At 33.9% G+C, this 25986-nt stretch overlaps 2 protein-coding genes across 2 annotated transcripts in view; both read right to left on the bottom strand.

Moving 5' to 3' along the window:
- Positions 1–25986, bottom strand: part of LOC135127975 (amyloid-beta-like protein) — a 135637-nt gene that overhangs the window by 2040 nt on the left and 107611 nt on the right. Inside the window, exons 5-6 of the mRNA XM_064054698.1 lie at positions 5634–6316; positions 4687–5202 (exon numbers count right to left, since the gene is read on the bottom strand). Coding sequence (XP_063910768.1) covers positions 4687–5202; positions 5634–6316 — 1199 coding nt within the window. The remainder of the gene's footprint in view (positions 1–4686; positions 5203–5633; positions 6317–25986) is intronic.
- On the bottom strand, positions 22921–24442 carry LOC135128031 (putative nuclease HARBI1). The gene is made up of 4 exons (XM_064054833.1): positions 23920–24442; positions 23580–23864; positions 23330–23527; positions 22921–23279 (listed from the first exon to the last, which is right to left on the bottom strand). The coding sequence occupies exons 1-2, from the start codon at positions 24120–24122 to the stop codon at positions 23588–23590; spliced, it is 480 nt and encodes a 159-aa protein (XP_063910903.1). The 5' UTR covers positions 24123–24442; the 3' UTR covers positions 22921–23279; positions 23330–23527; positions 23580–23587.

Below are 25986 nucleotides of genomic sequence, written 5' to 3'. Positions count from 1 at the left end.
TTGGTGACGTCATTTCCTCCAGTGATGCGTGATACCTTCAGAATATATAGGGAACCGGAATCGGTAGAAGGCGTCGATATATTGTTGTTCTTTATTTTTATGCATACAATTTAATAACATATTTTCTTGTGTGCGTCATTCGTACTACTATAAGAAAAGTAGGAACATATCTTCAAAATGCATAAGAATGTATTCATTCCAAAGATATCTACATAAACAATATTTTTCAATTCAGCGGGATTTTTTTTCAATAGAATAAAAAAACGACCTTTTCATGACTTGAAAATATTTGCATGAAAACCTTCATATTTTACGGACTCAGTGACATTTTTACAAGTAAGCATTTAAGAATTGGTATATATTTCAAATATCAAATGTATACCCAAAGAAACGAATATTTGGAATATTATAGCTTTCAGACATCGTGAAAAAACAATAATGGTTAGAATTCGATTTCAAAAAGAAAAATAAGAGAAAAGTATGTCAATTATTCATGCCATCAAGGAATTAGAAAAAGTTGTCAACGAATTCAATATGAAAGTGGGGTTAGCTATTGAGGCAAGCTTACAAAGCCTCCCCGGTAACCCGAACGATAAAGTAGGGTCAGAGAAGGAGTCAGGAATTTAACTAATCAGCTGTAAAGAATGCAATAAAAAATATATTGGGCAAAAAAGAGGGTCAATCATCACAAAGTTCAAAGAGTAGATGGATCATTTAAGATTTGGTATATCTGACAAATCAAGCGTTGTCCAACGATTTAAAATCACTATAGAACTGGTAGAACACTATTTAAATCAGTTCGTGAGATCAACAATCCGTTTTTGATTTTATTAACAAAATGAGTTGACTCATACATTTTTTTTTTAAATCTTTTACAAATACGTCTATATTTTTTACCAAGCTTTGTTCAAAAAAGTTTAGGACTATGAATTGTCAAAGTGTCACAATGTTGGCTTTAGTGGTGAAAAATTAATACGTATTTAAGAAATCTATAGTGGCAACAATGTAACGACGGTTATTGTAATTTAAAAAAATACTTTTATCAATATATTAGCGTATAGTACGACAAAAATTATCTGAAAGCTGGTACAGTCAAGAAAATTGTAAAAAATTGGGACTGACAATTCATAACCCTACTAACCAAACTTTATATAAAAAAATTGAAATGACGTCATTCATTTTCTACAGGGGCTTACCTAAATTTTGTAAATTTAAACTTATTTTCTGTTCAATTTTGGCCATAATTTCGCGTTTAAGAGATTTTTTTTTATATTAGTAAAAATAATCAAAGCATTTGTTTCTTAACACACCCACAAAAAACAGAGACAATGGTGCGTTTTTTACGATATTTCTCTGTCACATTTTATGGTTAATTGAACTCTTCAGGGGCTTAGAACATGAGAAAGGCTGCAGTTTGATTATAATACATCTATATTAATATAAGATTAAGTTTACTTTGTCTTATATTTTTTTCTTTTATAAGCAGGGAATAGCGCCCACCCACCCTGTTCTGTTATATTCTTTTGTAGAGTGAGAATGGGAACTAATAAATACTTAAAAAAAAAGCACTAATCGTAATTTTTTGTTATACTATTTGTTATAAGATTTATTTCTTATTTCAGAACAAACAAAAATGAGAGAGCAAGTGGGTGAGCGGGGCTAAATATAACTTTTTCCTACAGAGTCTTTTGTACGAAAACAATGGCCCCGCCCACCCACCCCCTCTTCATTCCTGTGATTACTCTTAATATTGTTCAATCATTTACCAACATCAGCCTTGTCTTATTAATATAATTTTATCACAAAAAAAGGAAATAATTCTTATGGGTACATTTTTTAAATTTCTGCTCAAATTAGCCATGACGCTTGCGTCAGCAGCGAAATTGAAACGTGATGGTTGACTAGAGCAGAAATTTAAAAAATCATCCTGCAATTCCAACTTGTAAAAATTTTATATAGTTAAAAACTAATTAATTATATTAAAAATTGAACTGACGCATGACGTCATTAATTTTCTACAGGAGCTTGCCTAAATTTTGTCACACTTGGGCAATAATCACTTTAACTTAATAAATTAATTGGTGGTATAGGGATATGGATACTACCCAAGTAAATTTAAACTTATTTTCTGTTCAGTTTTGGCCATAATTTCGCGTTGAAGAGATTTTTTATATTAGTAAAAATAATCAAAGCATTTCTTTCTTAACACAAAAAAACAGAGACAATGGTGCTTTTTTTTTACGATATTTCTGTCACATTTTTTGGTTGATTGAACTCTTCGGGGGCTTAGAACATGAAAAAGACTGCAGTTTGATTATAATACATTAATATATATTAATATAAGATTAAGTTTACTTTGTCTTGTATTTTTTACTTTTATAAGCAGGCAATAGCTACATCTATATTAATTTAGGATTAAGTTTACTTTTTCTTATATTTTTTTCTTTTATAAGCAGGGAATAGCCACGCCCACCCACCCTGTCCTGTTACGTTCTTTTGTGGAGTGAGAATCAGAACTAATAAAATCTAGACTGTTAAAAAAAGCACTAATCGTAATTTTTTTGTTATACTATTTGCTATAAGATTTATTTCTTATTTCAGAAGAAACAAAAATGAGAGAGCGGGTGGGTGGGCGGGGCTAAGTATAACTTTTTCCTACAGAGTCTTTTGTACAAAAGAAATAGCCCCGCCCACCCACCCCCTCTTCATTCCAATGATTACTCTTAATATTGTTCAATCATTTACCAAAATCAGCCTTGTCTTATTAATATAATTTTATCACAAAAAAGGAAACAATTCTTATGCGTACATTTTTTAAATTTCTGCTCAAGTTAGCCATGACGCTTGCATCAGCAGCGAAATTGAAACGTGATGGTTGACTAGAGCAGAAATTTAAAAAATCACCCTGCAATTCCAACTTGTAAAGTAACTACAACCATTTAATCTCCTAATGATACACTACGTTCAAGATCCGGACAACTATCCCAAATTAAATATAAACTTGAACAGAATGGATCTCCAAAAATTAACTTGTAAAAATTTTATAAAGTTAAAAACTCATTAATTATATTAAAAATTGAAATGACGTCTTTAATTTTCTACAGGAGTTTGCCTAAATTTTGTCACACTTGGGCAATAGTCGCTTTAATTTAATAAGTTAATTGGTGGTTTTGGGATATGGATACTACCCAAGTAAATTTAAACTTATTTTCTGTTCAGTTTTGGCCATAATTTCGCGTTTAAGAAATTTTTTTATATTAGTAAAAATAATCCAAGCATTTCTTTCTTAACACACAAAAAAAAAAAAACAGAGACAATGGTGCTTCTTTTTACGACATTTCTGTGTCACATTTTTTGGTTGACTGAACTCTTCAGGGGCTTAGAACATGAAAAAAGCAGCAGTTTGATGTACAATATATCTATATTAATATAAGATTAAGTTTAACTTTTTTTTATATTTTTTCTTTTATAAGCAAGCAATAGTCCCGCCCACGCACCCCCTTTTCACTCCACTTCACGCCTTATCTTAAGAAATATTAGCCCCGCCCACCCGCCCTTATTTTGTTCGAGGGTAAGTCATTTACCGAAGTTTGTTCTATCTTAGCAGGTACTAGCCCCGCCCACCCGGGCTGTTCTCATTATAACGATTTTATTTCTATTCACTATGAGATCCACCTTTCATTTGGACTAGATAAAATGAATCACTGAAATGAAGGCAGGGTGGGTGGGCGTGGTTAATCTTATATTCTTTTGTACAGTTAGAATGGAAACTAATAAAATGTAGGCTGTTAAAAAAAAGCACTAATTCTAATTTTTTGTTATACTATTTGCTATAAGATTTTTTCTTATTTCAGAAAAAAATGACAGAACGGGTGGGTGGGCGGGGCTAAGTTTAACTTTTTCCTACAGACTTTTGTAAGCAAGCAATAGCCCCGCCCACCCACCCCCTCTTCATTCCAGTGATTACTCTTAATATTGTTCAATAATTTACCAAAATCAGTCTTATTTTATTAATATTATTTTATCACAGAAAAAAGGAAAACATTGTTATGGGGACATTTTTTAAATTTATGCGCTAACTAGCCATGATGCTTGCGTCAGCAGTGAAATTAAAACGTGATGGTTGACTAGAACAGAAATTAAAAAATCATCCGGTAATTCCAGCTTGTAAAAATTTTTATAAGGTTAAATATTAATGCTATACATTCTTAAATGGTTACTAGGTTTTTCGCTTTCCGGGAAAGTGAAAACTGGTTTTCATTTTTCATTAGAATGTCTACGTGTTATCAACAGAAGTGATAATCAAGACGACTAGTTTAAATTTCCACCAATATTCATTCTTAGCTCCTCTTTTCATATTTGGTAAATATGTTTGCACCACTGTTATATTTTGCTTGTTAAAGTTGAGGCTAAACAATTTTATTTCGTGGCTGCTTCCATCCCGAATAAATCAATTTTCCGCAAGAAGCATTAAAGTCGGATAGCGGAAATGACGTCACAGAATCCTTTTTAGCTAATAGTAAGTTTATTCGAAGAACAATTAGCTTAACAGCATCTCTGAAAAAATTCGCGTATTCATGATTTAACTATGCGTTAACCCCTTGATGCCAGTTTACAAAATATAATCTTTGTGCTTCTATTCACGATGATTTAAATGACGTCACGTCTACCGTTACACAATCTTACCCTTTCCTCAGGCAGCGATTCATCTTCCATATCTTCATCGTCAAAGTTGCTGATCTTCTTTCCAAGTACGGCTTCCACTCTCTTTTTTTCCTCCCGAAGCTCCGAGCGTTCCTTCTTCCTCTGTTCCTTCCTTTCCTTCTCCTGTAACCGTTGCCTTTCGCGTTCGGCCTGTTTGTTGGTGACCTCTGACTTATATTTGTCCAAAATGGCCGCTTCGGCTTCGGTCGTCATAGCTAAAAGCGAACCCGGAGTCTCATCTTTTGATCTCAAAGCTTGAATATAATCGTCCATTAGCTGACCTATTTTTGTTGCCAATTCAGGGAATCGCTTTAACATCTGCATGCTTTGATTAACTGTGCGATCAATGTCAGTTAAACGTTCGAGGATGCGCGGCTGTTCACGAGCTGCTGCTTCCAAACTACTCGCTAACAAATGACGGTAGTGGTTGATGGCATGGGCACGGTCTTTATGGAGGGAGCGAAGCAATTTTTCGAGACATTTCTGGACGCGATGTGTCTGCAACAACAAAATAACAGATTTCAACAAGGAACAAATAAGCGAAAAGTTACTATATCAGCATTCGGGCGGAATTTTATTGTTACGGGCATGACCAACCGTCGTTCGAGTCTGCGAAGTTTTAAACTTCACGTTCGCGAGTTATTTGTTCGTTCTAGGCACCGCCACTGCATATCAATTATTAAATCGTCAATAAAAATACAAAGTTGGAGTTGTTGAATAAACGCTGCAAAATGAGGAACTTCCGGGGGAATATTATACGGTAAACTTTACGTCTATAGGCCGGGATGTGGGGCTTGAAATTCACACAAAAAGTTGGTCTTAACATTTGCCGGTGCGCGCCACCAAAAATTGTTCTTCTTGTTCGTCCAAATACGTCACAAAAATTATGTAATTAAGTTAAATATTTTTTAATTCCAAGAAATACTCACATTCAAGGGAACATCGTTGAGCGCCTGAGTGTAGCACGTCATTGCTTCCTTCTTCCTTTGGTTGATGTGCGCAAGAACCCTTTGTTGATGCATAGCGGCCAGTTGGTGTTTCTCAGCATCTCCTTCCTCTTCCAAAGCCTGTACTGTCTGCTGGAACCTCTGGGTCATCCTCTGCTTGAATTCGTCAGCTCCTCGGGGATCAGTTTGCCTCATATCCTGGTACCTTTCTTCCAAATCCGACCAGTCCTTCATCACCCTTGTCACCTTTTCCCTGTGAGTTTCTTCCAACCTTTCTTGCGCCTCCTTGTAACTTTGGTGTTCGTTTCGTGGGTCGAAGTGGGTGAAATATGGGTCTGGCGTTGGTACCGAGGTGGTTTTGGCGGTTGTAGTAGTAGTGGTCGTCGTCGTCGTCGAGGCTGGTGACTGTTTGCTCGCGGACGTGGTGCTGGAAGGTGTAGTGTCCCAATCCTGATCGGAATCGTCGTACTCGTCGTCATCGTCATCATCTTCATCATCAATATTTGGATCGTCGGACAATTCAGTATCGTCAGCTAAATCGTCGAGATCGTCTTTATCGTCGTCTTCGTCCGAGCCAACCGAATCGTCGTCGTCCATGTTGTCGAACATGTCTTGTCCCTTCTTAAGGATGGTCAAGTCGACTGGTTTTTTCGGTTTCAAGTTGTCTGCAAAAGGACGTTACATGATTAAAACAAACGACTTTTAATCGAGCTAAATTAAAATTTATAACGATATCATACATTTATTACCGGTTGGGGATTCAAACTTTTAGTTGCGGATAATGTTAAGCGTCCCTTGTGAATAACTGGAGCAGAACAACCACTCAATTTATCTTACGTGTTTGTGAAATTTGAATACGGTAATCATAATTTGTTGTGTAGCGACTTGCTTTTATAGTTAGAGGGAATCTGTACACGTGATGATATTGAACAGGATTTTATTACTTTGTGCCGAAATTTACTCTTTGTGCGGCTTGCTGAGAGTAGTGTGTATCAGACCCTCTTACTCTAATATTTTAAATTCAATTCGTTAAGCTGCTTTGTCTACCGTTCTCTGTAAAATGAATACGCTTCAATAAGATTTGTATCGGGAAGTAGTTGTGTAATATTCTAAACAGGATGTTAAAATCTCTGAAGAGCAAATAAGAACACTCAGATTCTGCTCAGTAATGATCTTAGTTCCACTGTTTTAGAATACGTTCATTGTTACTAAATGTAAAGGGGGATTTTCATGGAAATAAAGGCGCTGCTGTACTACAACCATAATAAAATAATCAGGAACATAGTGACTTGATTTACTATTGTTTATTATAAAATGTATACAAAAGGTCTCGCAGCTTTGATCTAGCGCCTTTCAATTTATTGCTAAATTGATGAATGATTATTTTTTTCATATAGACAATTTTATAATAACTAATTAATAAATTTTTCATCTTATTACTGTCACTGAGATAAACACCACTGGTGCAGAGATCAGAAAAGCATAGATTACAAATCCTTGTAGAACTCTGAAGGTAGGCAAACGGTGGACAGGGTCGGATTTGACTTATTATGTAATGAATTTAACTGAAGTGGCTATTAGGGACGCGTACAGTAACTAGTTTGTGTTTGTGTCTTAGTATTCAGTCGAGTAAATCTCTGACGACCAATTATTTTCCACAATACAACCCTGAAATTTACGCAGATTTCATAATGCCACGCATGGTCTGTGAAGATCTATACCGGGAAGATTGTTGGCCTAAATGCTACTAATGCAAAATTTCCAAATCTCAGTGGTCTTAATTAACCGTCTGCACCGAATATAATTGAAATTTTTTACCTTCCTCGTTAACCAGCTTGATTTTTTATTTCAAAATCTCATGAGATGAAAAAATCTGGATTAGTCTTTTCAATGAGTGCATTTAGTAAAAGTCCAAGCTTATCTTGTTACTCAACACTTTTTCCATTGTCCTATCAATAGATCAAAATATTGATGATTGATTTTTCTATTAGTTTAGTACAGAGTTTTTTCTACGATCCCGAATACGTTTTTTTAAATAAATTGCCATTATCCTTTCAACATGTGCGTCAGAACTGCCAGAAACCTACTTTATAATACACACATATACTTCACAGTAGGTATTGAATTTGTGGTACAATTCTAAAGTGCTCGGTCTCTATATACTTAGATTGCGCTTTGTTCTGTTTGCCGACATACTCAACCACGAGATTGTCAATTTGCACCTTAGTGGAAACAGTTAAATGAGAAGCTAATTTTGCAGAACAAAAATAAACGGTCTAAGCTCAGACCGAAGTTACGAAGCTTGGTTGTGTAATAAAATAACGTAATGTGAAAAGAAGTCAAGAAAACACTAAAATTTCGCAAAATAAAATATCCAGTTGAAAAACTCTACCAACGCACATTACACTAAACGCTAAAAGTTTAATACACATGACAGCAATTTATAAACGCCGCTTTAGTTTCCAGCAGCTTGAGTATAGTCATTTCATCGAAAAACTTTGCTTTCAAGATTGCAGAGTAAACCATCTCGATTATCTCTGTCCTGGCAGCAAATCTTTCGGAAATTTCTTGTTTATGTAGGAGAGGTGTGGTAATTTGCACCACAATAAAAAATATTCGGAACGAACTTGAAACGTAATCAACATTATGCAATATTTACAAGACTGTTGAAACGAATAAATGTTAACCGTTAAGAAGAACGTATGTAAGACATTAAAGAAATGCTCGCGCTGACGCCGAGCTACTTACTATTAATATTAATAGACAGGTAAGTTCATCCTGCCTCTCAAGTTAATTAAACTAGAGTCAATACGTTTTCATACTAAGTGGAACAGTTTCTAGTACGGCTAATCCAGAGTTTGTACCTAAAATGTAAATGTGTTCCTGACGAAACGCAACCGAACTTCTCCATTTCCCGACCCGCGTAAAATATTAACTCAGCAACAACGTTAAAAAAATAATCCCGGCAAGCTTCGTCCTTCCGGAAAATTAATTACAAGCACACAAAACAAACCAAAAGTGCACTGTGATGCCTTTACATCATAAATCGCTCTCGTTGTAGTCGCTTTTGGTAAAAGAGTAAATTGCAGCTTGTCAGTTTTAATGCATTATGGTCCTTAAACTTTCAAATTGCAGCCGTTATTCTCGAAAAACTCATTTCGTACTTGCTCTAAATAGAGTTATTAATTCTGTCTTGCACAGACATCCACAGCGAACGCTACCACGGTTTGTAATAACTTTTTTTCAAACTCGTAAAGGGAACACATCGAACTGAAATATAGGCACGCTCGATTGACTCGACCGCAATAATAAATTTTTAAATACGATCCAGGATCATTGTGGTGTTCTCGTCGAGTGAACTGAAAATCGAGTTCATTTGCGTTTTTTTAAATTTTATAATTGTGGGTTGCGATCCAGGTCAGTGAATCAGTGTTTCTAGTAAATTTCCGAAAGTAATTGCAAGAGTTCCAAAAATGCTAATAATATTGAGTAAATATGTTGTTGTATCACGATATGAAAATTATTTTGGTCGAATTTTAAATGCTTTAAATGTTAATTTCTAATACATTTTTCCTCGGTTATAAAAATCACAAAAATCAAACTCAACCAGAAGGACTACATTGATGTGTTGTGGTATTTATCTTTTTGAACAGTTATTGCAAATTTCTCTGGAAAAATTTATCATACTGGTATGTATTATGTTGAATATGCGGCACAACATTAATTTTAAACTTAATTTAGTATTAAATTTTGTCTTATAAATTTATAAAGTGCAAATATATTCCCTGTCAGAATTTTATTGCCACTTAATAATAAAGTAGGTATAGCGTGTATCGTGGATGCACCTCACATTCTGAATTTTGACTGGTTTGAATATTGATGAGCGCTGACTGTAGGATGTTTTCGTAACAAGAAAATACACCACCCAATCCTGATTTCTCGACTTAAATTTAAGCCAATAACTTTTCAGGCTAATTTATGAGCAGTTGCTAAGATGTATGTAATTAATTGTCGTAAATTTACTATAATAAAGTTTGATTATAAACATATATATTTTATTTCTATACGTGAACAAGTCACGAAAATTTACGAATAAGAAAGGGAAAACTAGAGTTGAGTGTTTTTAAAGTACAATTCAAAGCCGTTCCACATAGGGAACAATGTTTTAAGAATGTATTTTTTTAAGTATTACAGCCTAGAGTGACGTCACAGTTAACAATAATATAGTTGCGGGCTGTGTCGTCACGGGTGTTTTGTTGGTTGCGGGCGAGTGAGTGTATGTATTCCTGCTACAGGAGTTGTTTTTGTTATTTGACAGTACATGTCATTTTAGGGATTTTGGGGATTTTGAATTTTGGATGTTGGTAATTTCGTTTACGCATTACAATATATATTTTTGAGAAAAAACTCAACTACAGTGTTAGGTGCAGGATTCGAACCTGCGCTCGTTCTTAGACCTTTGTACCTGCTAAGATATGAGTGATTTTGGCAAATGAGATATCCTTGTTAAAATAAGACGGGGTCCCAAATTTAATCCAACTCAAAAACAGGTCAGGTCAAAAATTTCCAAAAATAGAACACCAAAGTCCCCCAAAATTGTTTTAAATAATTTACTTAAAACTAAATTAGCTACAAAAAATACTTCTGAATTTGTTTTATATTTAGAGGTTGGTAATTTTCTTTGGGTTTCAACAGACACATAAGTATAGATGTGTTTATTTATATATTTTTTTTAGCATAGTGAATAAATATTACATAGGGTTTAGTATTTTGAGCACAATCATGGTCCGGTTCGAACTCGTGATACGTCAACAGTAATAAAACCAAACTAAAGCATATAATCTGTATGAAGATGCAAAATTTACTCAAAGAAACTTTAGCAGTTCTAAAATTTTTGATAGTGTTAATATAAGAAATTGCTATGTCAATTATGTTCTTAAGTAATCGTGTTGCTCAGTAATGAAGAAAGTCAAAGATTGAATCTCACCTACACCCGCCCTGATCTCAATTGTGATGAGTTTTTCATTCGTTGTCAGACCGAGGGGCGGGGCGTAATTGCAAAATCAATATTTTCATTAAAAGAATAAAAAGATGGAATTTTTGGTTTCGTTTTTTTCTTTTCTTAAATTTTACAATTTTTCGATTTTTCAATGCCCCGATTTTATAATTTTTTGTTTTTCAATTTTTCATTTTTTTCGATATACACTTTCCGAGTTTTGATTTCTTTGATTTTGCAATTTTTCGACCTTGTAATTTTGGGGTTTTCTATTTTTCGATTTTTCAACTTTTACATTTTTTAATTTTTCGTTTCCTCAATTCTTGATTTGAAATTTTTCGAGTTTTCATTTTACATATGTAATGATAATTTTGAAAATGTTTCATTTTTTCAAATTCTCGATCTTTAATTTTTCGATTTTTCAACTTTTCGAATAACAACAATGCGTATATTAATAAAAAATGTTGAAATGTTAGCCCCGCCCATCCGCCTTATCTCAATTGTGATGATTTTTTTTATGATATCCTGAACCGGGGAACAGAGCTTAATTGTAAAATCCTTATTTTTCTACAAGAAATTGCTATGTCAAACATGTTCTTAAGTAATCGTGTTGTTCAGTAACGAAGAAAGGCAAAGATTAAGCTCCACCTATATCCGCCCTCATCTCAATTGTGGTGAGTTTTTCATTTGTTGTCAGACCGAGGGGCGGGGCGAAATTGCAGACCAGAATCAATATTTCTATACAACAATTTATCCTAAAAGAATAAAAACTCTCTATTTGGAATTTTTCGATTTTTCAATGCCCCGATTTTATAATTTTTTGTTTTTTAATTTTTCATTTTTTTTAGATGTACAACTTTCCAAGTTTTCACTTTTAAATTTTTCGATTTTCCTACATTTGGATGTTTCATATTTTTCATTTGCAATTTTTGGGTTTTTTATTTTTCGATTTTTCAACTTTTAGATTTTTTAATTGTTCGTTTCTTCAATTCTTGATTCTAAATTTTTCTAGTTTTTATTTTAAATACGCAACGATAATTAAGAAAATTTTTCACGTTTTCAATTTTCCGATTTTTCAACTTTTCGAATAACAAGACTACGTCTATTAACAAAAAGTTAAAATGTAACAATAACAATTGATGTGTTGATAACTAGTTGTAGACAGCACGTCATTTTGCTATATTTTTCAAAGTAAATAATACTATGTTAAAATTTTTACTTCCGTTGGCCGACTTTCTACTTTTACTTTTTCTCGACCTTTCGTGACCCCTAGAGTACGAAAAAATAGGTCTCCCTTTTCCGTTTACCTGTCTGTCCGTCTGTCTGTCTCTCGTCATGGATTTGTATTAGACAGATATCTCCGAAAGTACTGGGCCGATTGTTGTCAAATTTTGTATTAAATGGGAAAACGCTAACCAAAATTTCAAAATTTGTCTGATAATTCCCATGATGTGATGACGTCACTTCAAAATTGTACATAATAAATGGGTTTTAAATTGTATAAAATAACGGTCCTACACATCAATTTTTAATCAAAATATGTCTACTTCTCCCCTCCAAAAAAATTAATGACGTCAGCTAAAAATTTTGCCGAATAAATCCTATCTAAAATGTAGAAAGTGATGAAAAAAAAAAAAAAAAACTTGTGATTCCATTCATATTTTTTGGATTTGCTTATACAGGGTGATTAAAAAAAATAATGAATACATGAATTTACTTTATTGATTTAATTACTATTATTTAACTACAAAATCGAATGCATTGAAATCTTGTAGATGTTTTAAAGTCATCATAAGCATGTAAATTTTTGATCAAAATGTATTTGCTCATTCCACCTAAAAAAATTATGACTAATTTTTTTAGATTTGCTTATACAGGGTGTCTTAAAAAAATTAATGACTGAGTCAATTTACTTTATTGTTTAAATCAAGAATTGCAAAACTGAATATTGTGAAATCTTGCAGACGTTTTGAAGTTATTGTAAGCACGGTAACTTTTTAAGTAAAATGTATCTGTTTATCAACCCCAAAAAATTGATTACGCCATCTTAAAATTTTGCCAAAAAATCCTATCTAAAATCAGTCTAAACCTATAACTTATCATTGTATTCATATTTTTTAAATTTGCTGATGCAGGGTGACTCAAAGAAATTAATAAATCAGCCAATTTATTTTATTGAATAAATCAAGAACTGCAAAACTGAATGCTTTGAAATTTTGTAGACGATTTATTAAAGTCATTGTTGGCACGATAAATTGTTAATCAAAATAAATCTGTTTATTCCCCTCAAAAAATTGATGACGTTATCTCAAAATTTTGCCCAATAAATTCTACACAAAATACACAGAATATGATGAGTTTTTACTTGTGATTCATCATTGCATTAATATTTTTTATTGTTCAAAAATGTGAAAATACAAACGTCTTTATTTAATTAGAATTATAACAATATTCAGAACATTTTGTCGATTGTAGCTTACTACTTAATAATTTTGATCCTGTTTTTTGGGGACGAACTCATGCAAATCAAACTAATTTCTACGTGACATTCTTCCGATGTATAAACATAAACACTTTCAACTTGTTTTTCTATAACAATTTGATTGAATGCTTTATATGTTAAACATGAATAAACCTAGTGATTAAAAATGTTAACACTGTCAAATGTGCTAACAATAAAAAAAAAAATCGCAATTGAATTTGCACAGGCAGTGAGCGAAGCGAGCTGCAAATTGTAATACCAAGTAGGCAGTCCATGAAACATTTCAACATGTAAATTGGATGGAAAAAAGTTTTCAATTCGTTGAATATGCAAAACAAACGCAGCGTTATGTAAATCAATATTTTCGAGCTTTTGACATTTCGAAATGAAAGATCGATACAGAACACAGGTTTTGAATTTGAATTTACGAGTCCAAGGTCCGCACAATTTTACAATTTAAAACTGAATTTAGTAAATACTTTCCAATCCATAAAAATAAATGATGAATAGTGCCATCATTAAAAAAAAATCAATTAGTGAAGAAGATAATAATATATTAGTAAAATTAAAAAGACGATACTTTGTTTTTAAATACCATTTGTACAAATAAGCAATTTCTGATAATATAATCAAATAATTCAATAAAATATGCCATCAAGCTATGTAATGTTTTCGTCATGGGTATAACAGTGAGACTTAATACCCAGTCTTGTTGAGAACAAATGTTTTGAAAGAGCATTTAACAGAACAATGGGTTTTGTAGAGCTTCTATTATTTATTAATTTATTCGACTGACTTTGACGTTTAAAAATAACAGTTCCAAAAGCTTCGTGTTGTCTTAATCTGCTGTTCCGAGAGAAGATCTCAAATCGACTGGAACTTGAAAAGCCGTTTTCTGGACAATAATACGTCGCACTTAAAATGTGTATTCGCTATTAGTTCTTGTAGGTGGACACGCGATGGAAATGTGAAACAATAAAGACGACACTCCAGTCAGATATTACCTTTTTTATTGTATAGTGGACATTACCTAAACATGCACAGCCGATTTATTCAACGTTCACAATAAATCGGTCAACTGAAACAAAATTTTGTCTCGATTCTTGCTAATGACAGTGGCGGAGGTCAATGAAATGATTAACGATAATGAAACCACCCCTTCCTTTTCGTCAAAGCCTCTGTTGTCATCCACCAGGAAATTATCCAAAGAAGTCGTAAACGTTCAGTAGACAATATAAAGCTACTAAAGTAGATAAGTGCTATGTGCAAAACGCCACTGATTCAACTTGATAGTAGTCGTTACGATTATTACCCCAATGTGAAATGGCCATTAGTTTATTATACCCAAAACAAAGCCATTGTTCACAGCACCAAAGCCCCTATCACACCAAGACGCTAATAATTTTTACTGGCCGTAATTAAAAATATCCCTCCGCGCTTAATAAACCGGAATTGTGTTATTATAAATGCGGAGGTTCAATTTCGCGTTAGTTCTAAATCAAATGAAGCTCATCCATCCACGTCAGAGCTTCGCTGATATCAGAGGAAAGCAGGCCCCCGACCCCTTCTCGAACAAATACGTCCCTGCACTTAGAACGCTCGCTACACCCCGAGCCCGACCTTAAACTAATGAACTGTTATATGCTTTGAATGTAGATAATCGACCATTCAAAGATTCGACTCGAATATACACAGCTAAAGCAAACTTTGAAGGTGACGTATGTTTATGACACAAATGCGTTCGTTCGTAAATTAAACTCAATTTACAGTTCAATGAGAACGCCAACATAATCCTGGGCCGTATTTAAAAATTTATTATTGCGGTCGAATCGATCCAGTTGAAATATATATTTCAGTTCGATATGTGCGTTTACGGGCTTGAAAAAAAGTTCTTTCGAAGTGGAGTAACTTTCGCTGTGGTGTGGTTGCAAGACGGGATTAATAGCTTATTTAGAACAAGTAGAGACTTTAAAGTTCTAGCAACGACTGATTGAGATTGCACTTACAAGTTTTTCATGCAAGAAATGAAGAGAAAAAACTCGCAGAATGTAAGTAAACACAAGGATTAACTCAGCCGAGTAATTACTTGTAGAATTTGCTTTTGTTACAATTAGTTTTAGCTAGTTTTGTAATCGAGCAAGCGAGCTGGAATTTTTTGTTAACGAGGGAATAAGAGATTTTTGCTTGGGAACGAAAGCTCTTAAAAAGACAAAAGTGAAGTACATTTTAGTTTCTTGATTGTGCACTCTAATTATAATTACATTTCTTAGTTGATGATTTTTTTCTGTAGAAGCACACCGAATTCTCCATGATTACAATTTCATCAACTTTCATATTTCCTATTAACGAAACGCACTTTAGCCAAAGTCACAAAACAAAAAAGTCGTTACCAAACCGTCCTTAACCGTCTATCTTAATTATTCTGAACGAAACTCTGCCCGTAGAATAAGGCATAAAATCACCTATAGCGAAACGAGTGGGTCGGGTCTGGAACTTGCAGATATGCTACAGTTTTGCGTCGCAAGCTCCAATTGTGGTTTTAAAAGCCACCTTCCCTCAGCCATAAAACCCTAGTTTCACCGTATGCAAATCCCATTGTCTCAATAATTTGCTGTAACGACTTGTCCCACTTCGAGATGCACTACACGATGTCCATATTAGGTGAACCGTGGGTGTGCATGTTCTGCGCCAAATTATCAAGTTGAGATTTTATCTATAAAGTTCGTGATAAATGTGGCAGGACGACAAATCATTGGTAACTTTTATGTTATACCGAAACCACGGAAACCTCTTAGTTGATGAATTATAGCGCTGTTGTACACAAACAACTTTATTAAGAGGTGTTTCATTTCCAGCCGGTAGCTATTTGTCAAACGCAAGTTAAGTCTTGCGGCCAAACGGTATTGAAATTTCATTAGAATTGTAGTAAAGGTAATTACGATGTATCGGGTTTCGAAGGTAAATGTAAATTAGGACGGTGATTTATTGTGGAGTTTAATATATCAAACGTTTTATCCTACTAGTTTAGTCAGTTTTGGATCAAGAACTTTGGAGTTAAATGTAGTGAAAAATTTTAGTTGTGTGGAAATAGGTAATTAGCTGGAAAGTTAGTTCCTCGTTTCTTAAGTCAATATCACACCCTTTGGAGTGTAAAGGGTATTTTCCGCAAAAATTAATTTAATAATTAGATGATTAGATGTTGGAGCCGTGATTCTCAAGAAGTGTCGTATTGATAGTTGTGCTATGACAAAAGTTAGTTAAAGAATTAGCATCAAAGTGTTCTTAGACGTAGCATTGCTGTCAAGAGTACGATTTTGGTCACTAATGAGGCCATATATTAAAGAAGAGAGAATCGAGGAAAAAAGAACTACAAAATTCTATTCGGAGAAAAGAAGTGATAAAGAAGAATTTACACTTTATTTCCTTGTTAATGACGAACACCAATTCCCAAAAGCATTAAAAGTAGTGAAATCGAAGTTGTTCTGATGGAAGATAAGGGAAATAAGCAATATGTTCAAGTGTTCACTGTTAGCTTTTAAGCATTTGAAAAGTCGATGCCAAAACTCTGTCAATACTAAAGTTGAATAATGCACTAGAGATGGTTCTACAGAAATTCTATTAACAGTAGAATGGGTTTAATGAAGTGCCTTTGAAAATTCTATAAGAATTCTTTCTTTTGTCGAAGAAAGAGGTACACGTTTTGAGGATGGAACTACAATCGAAGGAGGTATATTTCAAGAAACTCATAGAAGATTTTTTTGAGAAACCAAAAGGGAAAGAACAATTTCCCTGTGACTGATGAATTTTGGAAATGGATGGCGGTGTTTCACAAAATATTTGGATTTTGATGTAAGATTGGAGCTATACAACAAAGTTTACTTTACAAATTTCGGGAGTGCTAAGTAGAAGTAGTTATGAAGAAAGAGTGAATACGAAAATTTATAAACAAATTCTAGAACATTGGAAGTCCAAAATATAGTTCGAAAAAAAAAATTATAATTATATTGAGCATACATCTTACGATATTTAATTCTGAAAATCTTAAAATATTTCATTCCGAGTAGTTTTAACGTCAAATAGACGTTCGTCAGCATTCACTGAAGAAATAGACTAGGAGTCATAAAAGTTTATGTTGGGAAAAAGTTGGGCCGATGATTTCTTGGAAAGTAAAAAAAAACTGGTCGAACAAGACTGATTGTTTCAAATTAGATACCCTCTAAGAATAGAGGGCGGGTGGGCGGAGCTAGTATTTGTTAAAATAAGACTGATTTTGGTAAAGAGGGTTTTACACTATCCAAGTTATGGACCAATAAATTGCAAAAGTTAACCTTCAATTATTTGTATGTGTGTAAAACAGCAATTTTTTTCATCAATGAATTGACCAAGAAATTGATCAATAAATTGACGGAATTACACCATGTTCTATGTTTCGGCAATTTTAGTTATATTTCGGGTAATTTGGGACTACCAATGGAAAAATATTTTATAGATGTTGCTTTTTTTTTTCATTTGTTTAAAAAATATATTCCGCAGCAAAGCCTCCCTTCCCAATACATCGATGTTACGCCACTGCTGGCCCAACTACAAGTCGCACAACTTAAACTCCGCCCCAGTCACCATTTGTAAATTGATACTGAAGCGACAGTGTTAAAACACTTCAAGGTCATCAATAAATTGATCAAAAATTGACGAAAATTATTGGATCAATAAATTGGATAGTGTAAAACCCGCTTAAATGACTGAACAATATTAAGAGTAATCAGTGGAATGAAGACTGGGCGGGTGGGCGGGGTTATTGTTTGCTTATAAAAGAATCTGTAGGAAAAAGTTAAATTTAGCCCCGCCCACCCACTCGTTCTCTCATTTTCTTCTTTAGAAATAAGAAATAAATATTATAGCAAATAAGTCGTATAACAAAAAACTTACGATTAATGTTTTTTTAATAGCCTATGTTCTATTAGATCCCATTTTCACTTTACAAAGGAACATGGACTTCACCCCGCCCACCCACTCCGCCTCCATTTCAGTGATTCATTTTGTCAAGTCCGAATGAAAGGTGGATCTCAGTTGAAGAGAGATAAAATCGTTAGAATAAGAACAGCGTGATTTTGATTTTGGTAAATGATATACCCCAGTGGCGGCTCGTGAAGTTTTCTTCAGAGGAGGCTCAAATTTGAAAAGCACTACTTTTTATATCTTTTATTATCTGAATAATTTTTTTCGTCATGCCCACGAAAAGAACACTCTTGCGTTGACAGATAAATTATATTGCATCGATTAGTCTTTTCAAAATTGCCCAATTTTCACCAACTTTCTCGTAATGGTTCTCCCTTTTATGAGCCGAATCTAAATTATTGGCAATATTTTGCTTACCAAGCATTTCTAATTTAATCGAAGAAAATATGTGTTCCTGTGATTTTTCATGCCTTTCTATAGCTCGTGACAAATTTTGTAAATTATTATAGCCTATTTTACCCCAAGCGGAAGATTTATCAATTTATCACTTATAAATAATACACAATTCCAGCAGTATAATTTGTTTCTTAAAACCGAAGCCGTTAACTATTTAGTTTTATTATAATTATTTTCATGAAATGCTCTGTTTTGTTTCTGATTGTAACTGTCAATACCATTAATGGGAGTGATGGTGTTGGTCTTCCGTTTTATACCCTTACCTACGTAAAGCCTAAACACCACCACCACTGAACAGGGAGCTCGCGAAACCACCTCAATGTTTTTCCTACTTACACCCGATTGCTCCAACTAATAAGAAAGAGATAAAGTTATCTGTACGACTTGATCTGAAAAGAGATGAACAGCCGGAGGCTAGCGGCTTGGAGCGGCAGTCCCATCAACATTTTAGCCAATGCAATACCCACTGACGGTGCGTCAAGGTTACGGTCTCATTATTCAATGCATCGTCGTTCGGAGGCTAGCGGCTAGCAAGCCTCTGCCGCTGAAACCAAACGCGGAGTGGTGTGAATGTGAATTATGATTGTGAGGGCGCAAATATAAATTTTTCCGACATTTTAACCTGATATATGATGAAAGTAAATGAAATCCAAGAAAATATTCTGAAAAATAACAAATCTCTACAAAAATATATATTCTTTCATCGAAAAAAATTAGAGGAAGCTCAGCTCCAAAAAATAGAGGAGGCTCAGCCTCCCCTGCCTCCTCTGAGGAGCCGCCACTGATATACCCTATAAGAAAATAAAGGGTGGGTGGGAGGGGCTTGTACTTGCTAACATAAAACTGATTGTGGCAAACGACATACCCTCTAAGAAAATAGAGGGCGGGTGGGTCGGTCTAGTATTTGTTAAGATAAGATTGATCTTGGTAAAGAAAAAAAAAGGGTGGCTGGGTGGGGCTAAAATTTGTTAAGCTAGGACTGAACATTATTAAGAATAAACTCCACTTGTTATAATTTTTCCAGGATATCGCAAAAATCATTCTCTCTTTTTTCCACCACCGATACTTTGCGTTATGTTGTGAGAAACAAAACGCTATCTCATTTTAACTTACGCGGATGTGCGAGAGAGAAAACACATAGCTCCGCTTGTCGAAGTGAAACCCGAAATTTGACAGAAGCTCTCAAACAGTTATGTTTTGTTGCAGGCAAAATGCAAAATCGAATAAACAGTTTCCACCGTCCACTTGCACAATCTTAATGCCTTTTCCCATTAGTAAGGTATTCTGAAAATTAAATATAACACTAATTTAAAATTTAAATTTCATCTGTTTCATTAAATCATCTCCTTTTCAAGTTCAACAAAACAGTATTTTTTGTTTGAGAACTTCTGCTTTGTACGCACTTTCCGGTAGATCTTTAGGACCGCCCCTAAAATGTTAGGCAATACGTATGATCTCAAGCACAATGAGAGAAAGTGGGACAAAAATAGTAACGTTTGAGCAGTATTATTTGTTACGGTTTTACAAGACTATGGAATTTTTATAACAAATAGACTTTAGTCACTGGGACGAGTAAGGGGTGGGTGGGCGGGGATACTAAAATAAATTGACTCATTCATTAATTTTTTTTTAATCATCCTGTATAAGTAAATTTAAAAAAATATGAATGCAATGATGAATCACAAGTAAAAACTCATCATATTCTGTATATTTTGTGTAGAATTTATTGGGCAAAATTTTGAGATAACGTCATCAATTTTTTGGGGGGAAGAAATTATTATTTTGATTAACAATTTATCATGCCTACAATGACTTTAATAATTCGTCTACAAAATTTCAAAGCATTCAGTTTTGCAGTTCTTGATTTATTCAATAAAATAAATTGACTGATTTATTAATTTCTTTGAGCCACCCTGTATCAGCAAATTTAAAAAATATGAATACAATGATAAGTTATAGGTTTAGACTGATTTTAGATAGGATTTTTTGGCAAAATTTTAAGATGGCGTAATCAATTTTTTGGGGTTGATAAACAGATACATTTTACTTAAAAATTTACCATGTTTATAACAACTTCAAAATGTCTGGAAGATTTCAAAGTATTCAGTTTTGCAATTCTTGATTTAATGAAGAAAATATATTGACTCAGTTATTAATTTTTTTGAGACACCCTGTATAAGCAAATCTAAAAAATATCAATGCAGTGATAAATAACTAGTATACACTCATCATATTTTGCACATTTAAGATAGCAATATTTTGAGGCGACGTCATCAGTTTTTTAGGATTTATTCGCCAAAACTTTGAGCTGACGTCATTAATTTTTTGGAAGGGATAAGTAAATATATTTTGATTAAAAGGTGATTATGATTATCATGATTTTCAAACATCTGCAAGATTTCAAAGCATTCGGTTTTGCAGATTCAAAATTAAATTGCGAATGTTGTTTTATAATTTTCATTTTTTTTCCAAAAACCTGGACATTTCGGGTAAAAACTTAATTCGGAGTCATAAACTACATGTGTAGGACTATGTTATTTTATGCAATCTAAAACCTATTTACTACGTACAATTTTGCAGTGACGTTATCACATTATTAGTGGGGATGATTAGGCAAATTTTGGTTAGCGTTTTACCATCTATTTACATGATATTCTTAATATAAATACAGAATTTGACAACAATCGATCCAGTACTTTCGGAGATTATCTGTCTAATAAAAATCCGGGACGGCAGACAGAAAGACGGACAGACAGACAGACAGACAGGCGGAAATGGGACACCTATTTCTTCATCCTCTTGGAATCATAAAAGGTCAAGGAAACATAAAAGATATCTGATTTTTCAAAATTTTTGACTGGGAAGGATTAATTTAAAATGACAGCATACTAAAACCGAAGAAGAAAAAAAGGTTAGAGACCTGAGTCGGTTTAAGAAATGGAATTTAGGCAGGGGATTAGAATATAATAATTAAAACAATTTTAGACACAACTGCCCTTCATTCATTATTAAATTTTGCAAATTTAATTTTTTTTAATGATAACCCCTAGAAGTTAAAATACAGCCATTTGTGGATTATTGAACTATAGGTGAAGAAACAATTTTGTTATGATGTGATCAATATTTTAGCAAGGATATTCATATCAACTTATAGGTCCAGTATAATACTAATAATAAACAGTACTGTATTCTCAAATTTTCGGGAAAATAGAATAAACCGTTGATTTGATCATTTGATCACTAAAAGACGCTGTGGCTCGGCACTGATCCGCCGACCTCTCATCTGCGAACGGGCGCACTACCGCTAGATCAGGGTTGTGGTTATCGGACTTCGTATTACAGGGCTATTCAGCTAAGGTGACCCATCTGAGCCTTTTAGAGGGGCAACGCAAAATACCGACTACATTTGTGTCTGGATTTCAATAAATATTTTAAAATTGATTTGGATCCGCGTATGCGAAGCTGGTTGAAATGTCAAAGTGAAGCTGTTGTTACCTTGAGGATAGCTAATAATGCACGCATTATTATGATTTTACTGCAAAATTATTTATGCCCATTTGCACCAACGTTTAAGTCAGGTACTTAAAATTTAAGCTTTTCTTAAAACTAAGAATGCGTTGCACCAACGGTTAACTCTCTCTTAAAGCCTTCTAAGAAATCCTTAATTTAAGTGCCCGTTTACCTGTGGCTTAAATTTGTAAGCAGTGCTTAACGAGACACAACGATACAACGCATGTGCGGTAGCCATAGTAACGGAACAATACTTCGTTTCTATTGGCTGATGGTTTTGGAAATCGAAAATTTGCAATTTTGCAATCCTTTTAGCCATTTCAACCTTTCAACAGTAGCAGCGTTCGTGAGTGTTTTGTAATCAGCGGTGAAAAGTGTGGAATAAAGTTCTAACAAGACAAAAAATAATATAAAGAAGATATGTACCACAGTTACAACGTTTTGTTGTAAAGAATTATGTACATATGTTTTATTTTCAGATGAATAATACAAAGCGCCAGAGGGGAGCAAATTTTACGGCAGATGAAAAGACCTTTGTCTTAACATTAATCAGTCATTAATAGGAGGAGGCCAACAATAACAGCACTACATTCCAGCCATTTGTCGAAAGCTTACGACGAACTAGCTACAAAGAAAATGGAGTTAGTTGAGGCACAACTCGAAGGACAAAAACATGACGAAGAAAGAAAGCAAGTTGAATTTTTGCTTCGAAAGCAAATTTTAGAATTAGATATTGAAATAAAAAAGGAGCAGCTGAGAAAACTGAAACAGGATAATACGGAAAAACAATAAAATATAAAATAAAATATTAATAAAACATTTATTTGTTAAATTTATAAATTTCCAAAAAAATTTGTTACAAAATTTCTTCTAATTTCACTACCCCTCCTTTGGTTGTCAATAACATTGACCTCTGATATTTGACCATCTTCAATAAGTCGCTGCAGTTCATGCTGGTTAATGTCAGCTGGGAGAGGAGGTTCATCTTCACCCATTTGTCGAGCTATATTATGCAGGACTGCACACGCAATTACAATACTCAAAACAGTTTCTTTTTTTAATCGACATCCACATGCTAGCACAGGAAATCTTCGTTTGCAGACACCAAAAGTTCTTTCGATGACATTTCTTGTACGAATATGAGCTTCATTATACAACTGCTCTTCTTGAGTGTGTGGATTTAATAATGGTGTAAAAAAATAGTGTCTTACACCATAGCCACCATCACCTGAAAACAAATGCAATGTATTTTTACACATATTAAAAACTGAAACTTACCCAATATTATACAATTTGGATAATCTCCACTCTCAAAATTTGCTCGTAAAATCGAGTTATTGAAAATGGTCATATCATGAGTAGAACCAGGCCACCGAGCAACTACGTTTGTAAACTCCATATTCGCATTACACATGGCTTGAACGTTAATTGAAAAATAATCTTTCCGATTGCGAAAAACTTCAGCATTTTCTCCACCTTAAAAACGTTCCAATGAAAAGAATGTGTTTTTGGTTTTTTAAATCTTTACCTGGTGATTCAATTTTGATGAGTGCAATCAATGGCCCTAATCACTCTAGGGAATCTCGCGATGTCAAAAAAACCATTTTGAATAAGCCTTTGCTCCATGAGAGTTTGGGGCATCTTAATAAAACGCTGGTAAAGTCTTGCTATAGCGTCCGATACACGTCTAATTATTCTCGACACAGTTGAGATGTACATTCCCATATAGTCCGCTACTGTACTCAAATGGCCCCCGCTTGCAAAGAATCGTAATGTAGTAAGCAGCTGATTTATAGGTGACACCGCCTGATTTCTGTAATGATCAAATCATAATATATTTACACATTAAATTTTTTAACCACTTTTACCTGTCTGTAGGAAATTCCAAGCGTTCTTCAATTAACGTTAATAAATGTAAAACTGTTGGTTTTGTTAGTCGAAATCTTTGGAAAAATTGAAGCTCTGGTAAACCATAGAAATGATCAGCTCTAGTGTACATCTGCCGTGGAATTCCCATCTCAACAATTTCAATGACTTCTAAGTCATCCTCGTACGCGTCGAACACATCCATTTTTTAAACACACATTCAACACCACATAAAATTAATTCAACAATATCACAACTACACACGCGCGGTGTCAATGACTGCCGTACACACAACAAACTAACCTAAAATTTTTGATGTTCCAATAACAACAAACGTCAGTGTTGCCAATAGAAATGAAACTTTTACACAATTCCCCAACTAAGTATTACTTGGTTAAGTAGAGTCTAAGCAGTGACGGTGCAACAACTGTACAATTTAAGAAGTAGTTACTTTTAAGAATTGCTTAGCTAAGCAATGCTTACTGCTAACGTTGGTGCAAATGGGCATTAGAGCCTCAAATGGAAGATTTGAAGGCGCGCACGCTCACACTCATAGAATCGTTAAAAGGTAACTGAGCCGACAATTTAATGATATTTGGATAGGACGAGGTTCCTTGGCCGGCTCAAAGTCCGGATCCCACACCACTAGAGTACTTTTTACGGTGACCTGTTAAAGAAAAGGTTTACCTAACACCTTTTAACTATATTCTTGAACTTCAGAACGGAGACTTACAAATTATTTGGTCCCGAATTATTTCCAAGACTTAGATTTTTAATGCACAGAATTTTTGTAAATCTTTATTTAATTAGTTCAGTTTTGTTCGATTATTATTTCTTTTCAAAATAGTAGCCTATTTATGCTCATTTGACAAATTTCTGATAACAATTAGAAATATAGTCGTAATTTATTTAACGGCGACCTTGGATTCAAATTAATTTTAAAATATTTATTAAAATCCAGTAACAACTGTGATCCATATTTTAGGTTGCCACACTAAAAGATTCACGGGGTATAATAATCAACAAAAGCAAGGTAGATTCATAAATTACAAGTACAGGAAAATTACTTTTTACTGTTTTGTACTCTAGAGACCATGAAAACGTTGAGGAAACAGAAGTACATACTATATTTTGGATATTTTGTACACTTTTATATTTTAAGTGGTTTCTCTGCTTGATTTTTAGATCTCGTTTTTGATATTTTTTCAGAATTTTGCTTTTTATAAACTGAAATATCACTGCAAAAAGCATAGTTTATATTAATAATAATAATTTCTATTGCAATTAATTAAATTAAAATTTTTATTATAAATATTAAACTCGATATGTATATACAATAACTGTAGCATAATAAAATAATGTGCATCACAGATGTGTCACGCTCCAGAATGAAAAACCAAGTACTGAGTTATTGGAATTTTAATCAAATAACGTATAATAAATATTAATGGCCAAAAAATCCACTGATAATTCAGGATATATTACTGTTTCATATTTATTTTTCATATTCATTCAATATTAACAAGCTCTCGTAACATTCCTTACATAAGTCAGTTCCAACCATCCAATCTACAATTCTCCACGCAACACTCTCGCCAAGAACCGCGTTTGTTGATACTACGAGTGATCGAAGAGATATTATATTTTTTGTTAGAGAGCCGATTTTTCAAAACTTGTTATCTTGGGAGCCCTGAATGAGCCCTGGTATTACATCGGATATGCATTGGAACTCCATTCAGCAAGCAGGCAACGTATGAAATCTCTGCTGCAATATCCGAGCGTCTACTGCAGATTTATAGCTGAAATTTAGCTTGAACCAATAATGGAGCCGCACGGTGACTCCGACACTGAACTAACACTTTTTATGTTTCCGATAGATTGAATTTCAAACCGTAACTTGCCATCAAAGTGAGTAACAACTCGATGTGTCTATTTGCAATAGTCCGTATGGTGTTTTGAAGACTCTCGTGAGCAGCTATTGTGACGGCGGTGTTTTTTCCAGTCAAGGATTCTAGCGAGGTGGAACGAAATCACTCACAGACAGCCAAAATCGGTTATATGAGTTGAAT

The sequence above is a fragment of the Zophobas morio genome, unplaced genomic scaffold (assembly GCF_036711695.1).
Source record: "Zophobas morio isolate AGI-343-1 ecotype UQ-CSIRO unplaced genomic scaffold, CSIRO_AGI_Zmor_V1 ptg000002l, whole genome shotgun sequence".
In the NCBI taxonomy this organism is placed as follows: domain Eukaryota; kingdom Metazoa; phylum Arthropoda; class Insecta; order Coleoptera; family Tenebrionidae; genus Zophobas; species Zophobas morio.
This window is presented reverse-complemented; position numbering and strand designations above follow the sequence as displayed.

What these genes read in the sequence shown, in the direction of transcription:
- LOC135128031 (XM_064054833.1), bottom strand. Translation starts at nt 24,122, where the DNA reads ATGGATGTGTTCGACGCGTACGAGGATGACTTAGAAGTCATTGAAATT. An exon ending in TTGGAATTTCCTACAGACAG is followed by an intron (nt 23,865 to 23,919) that starts GTAAAAGTGGTT and finishes TGATCATTACAG; the next exon opens with AAATCAGGCGGTGTCACCTA.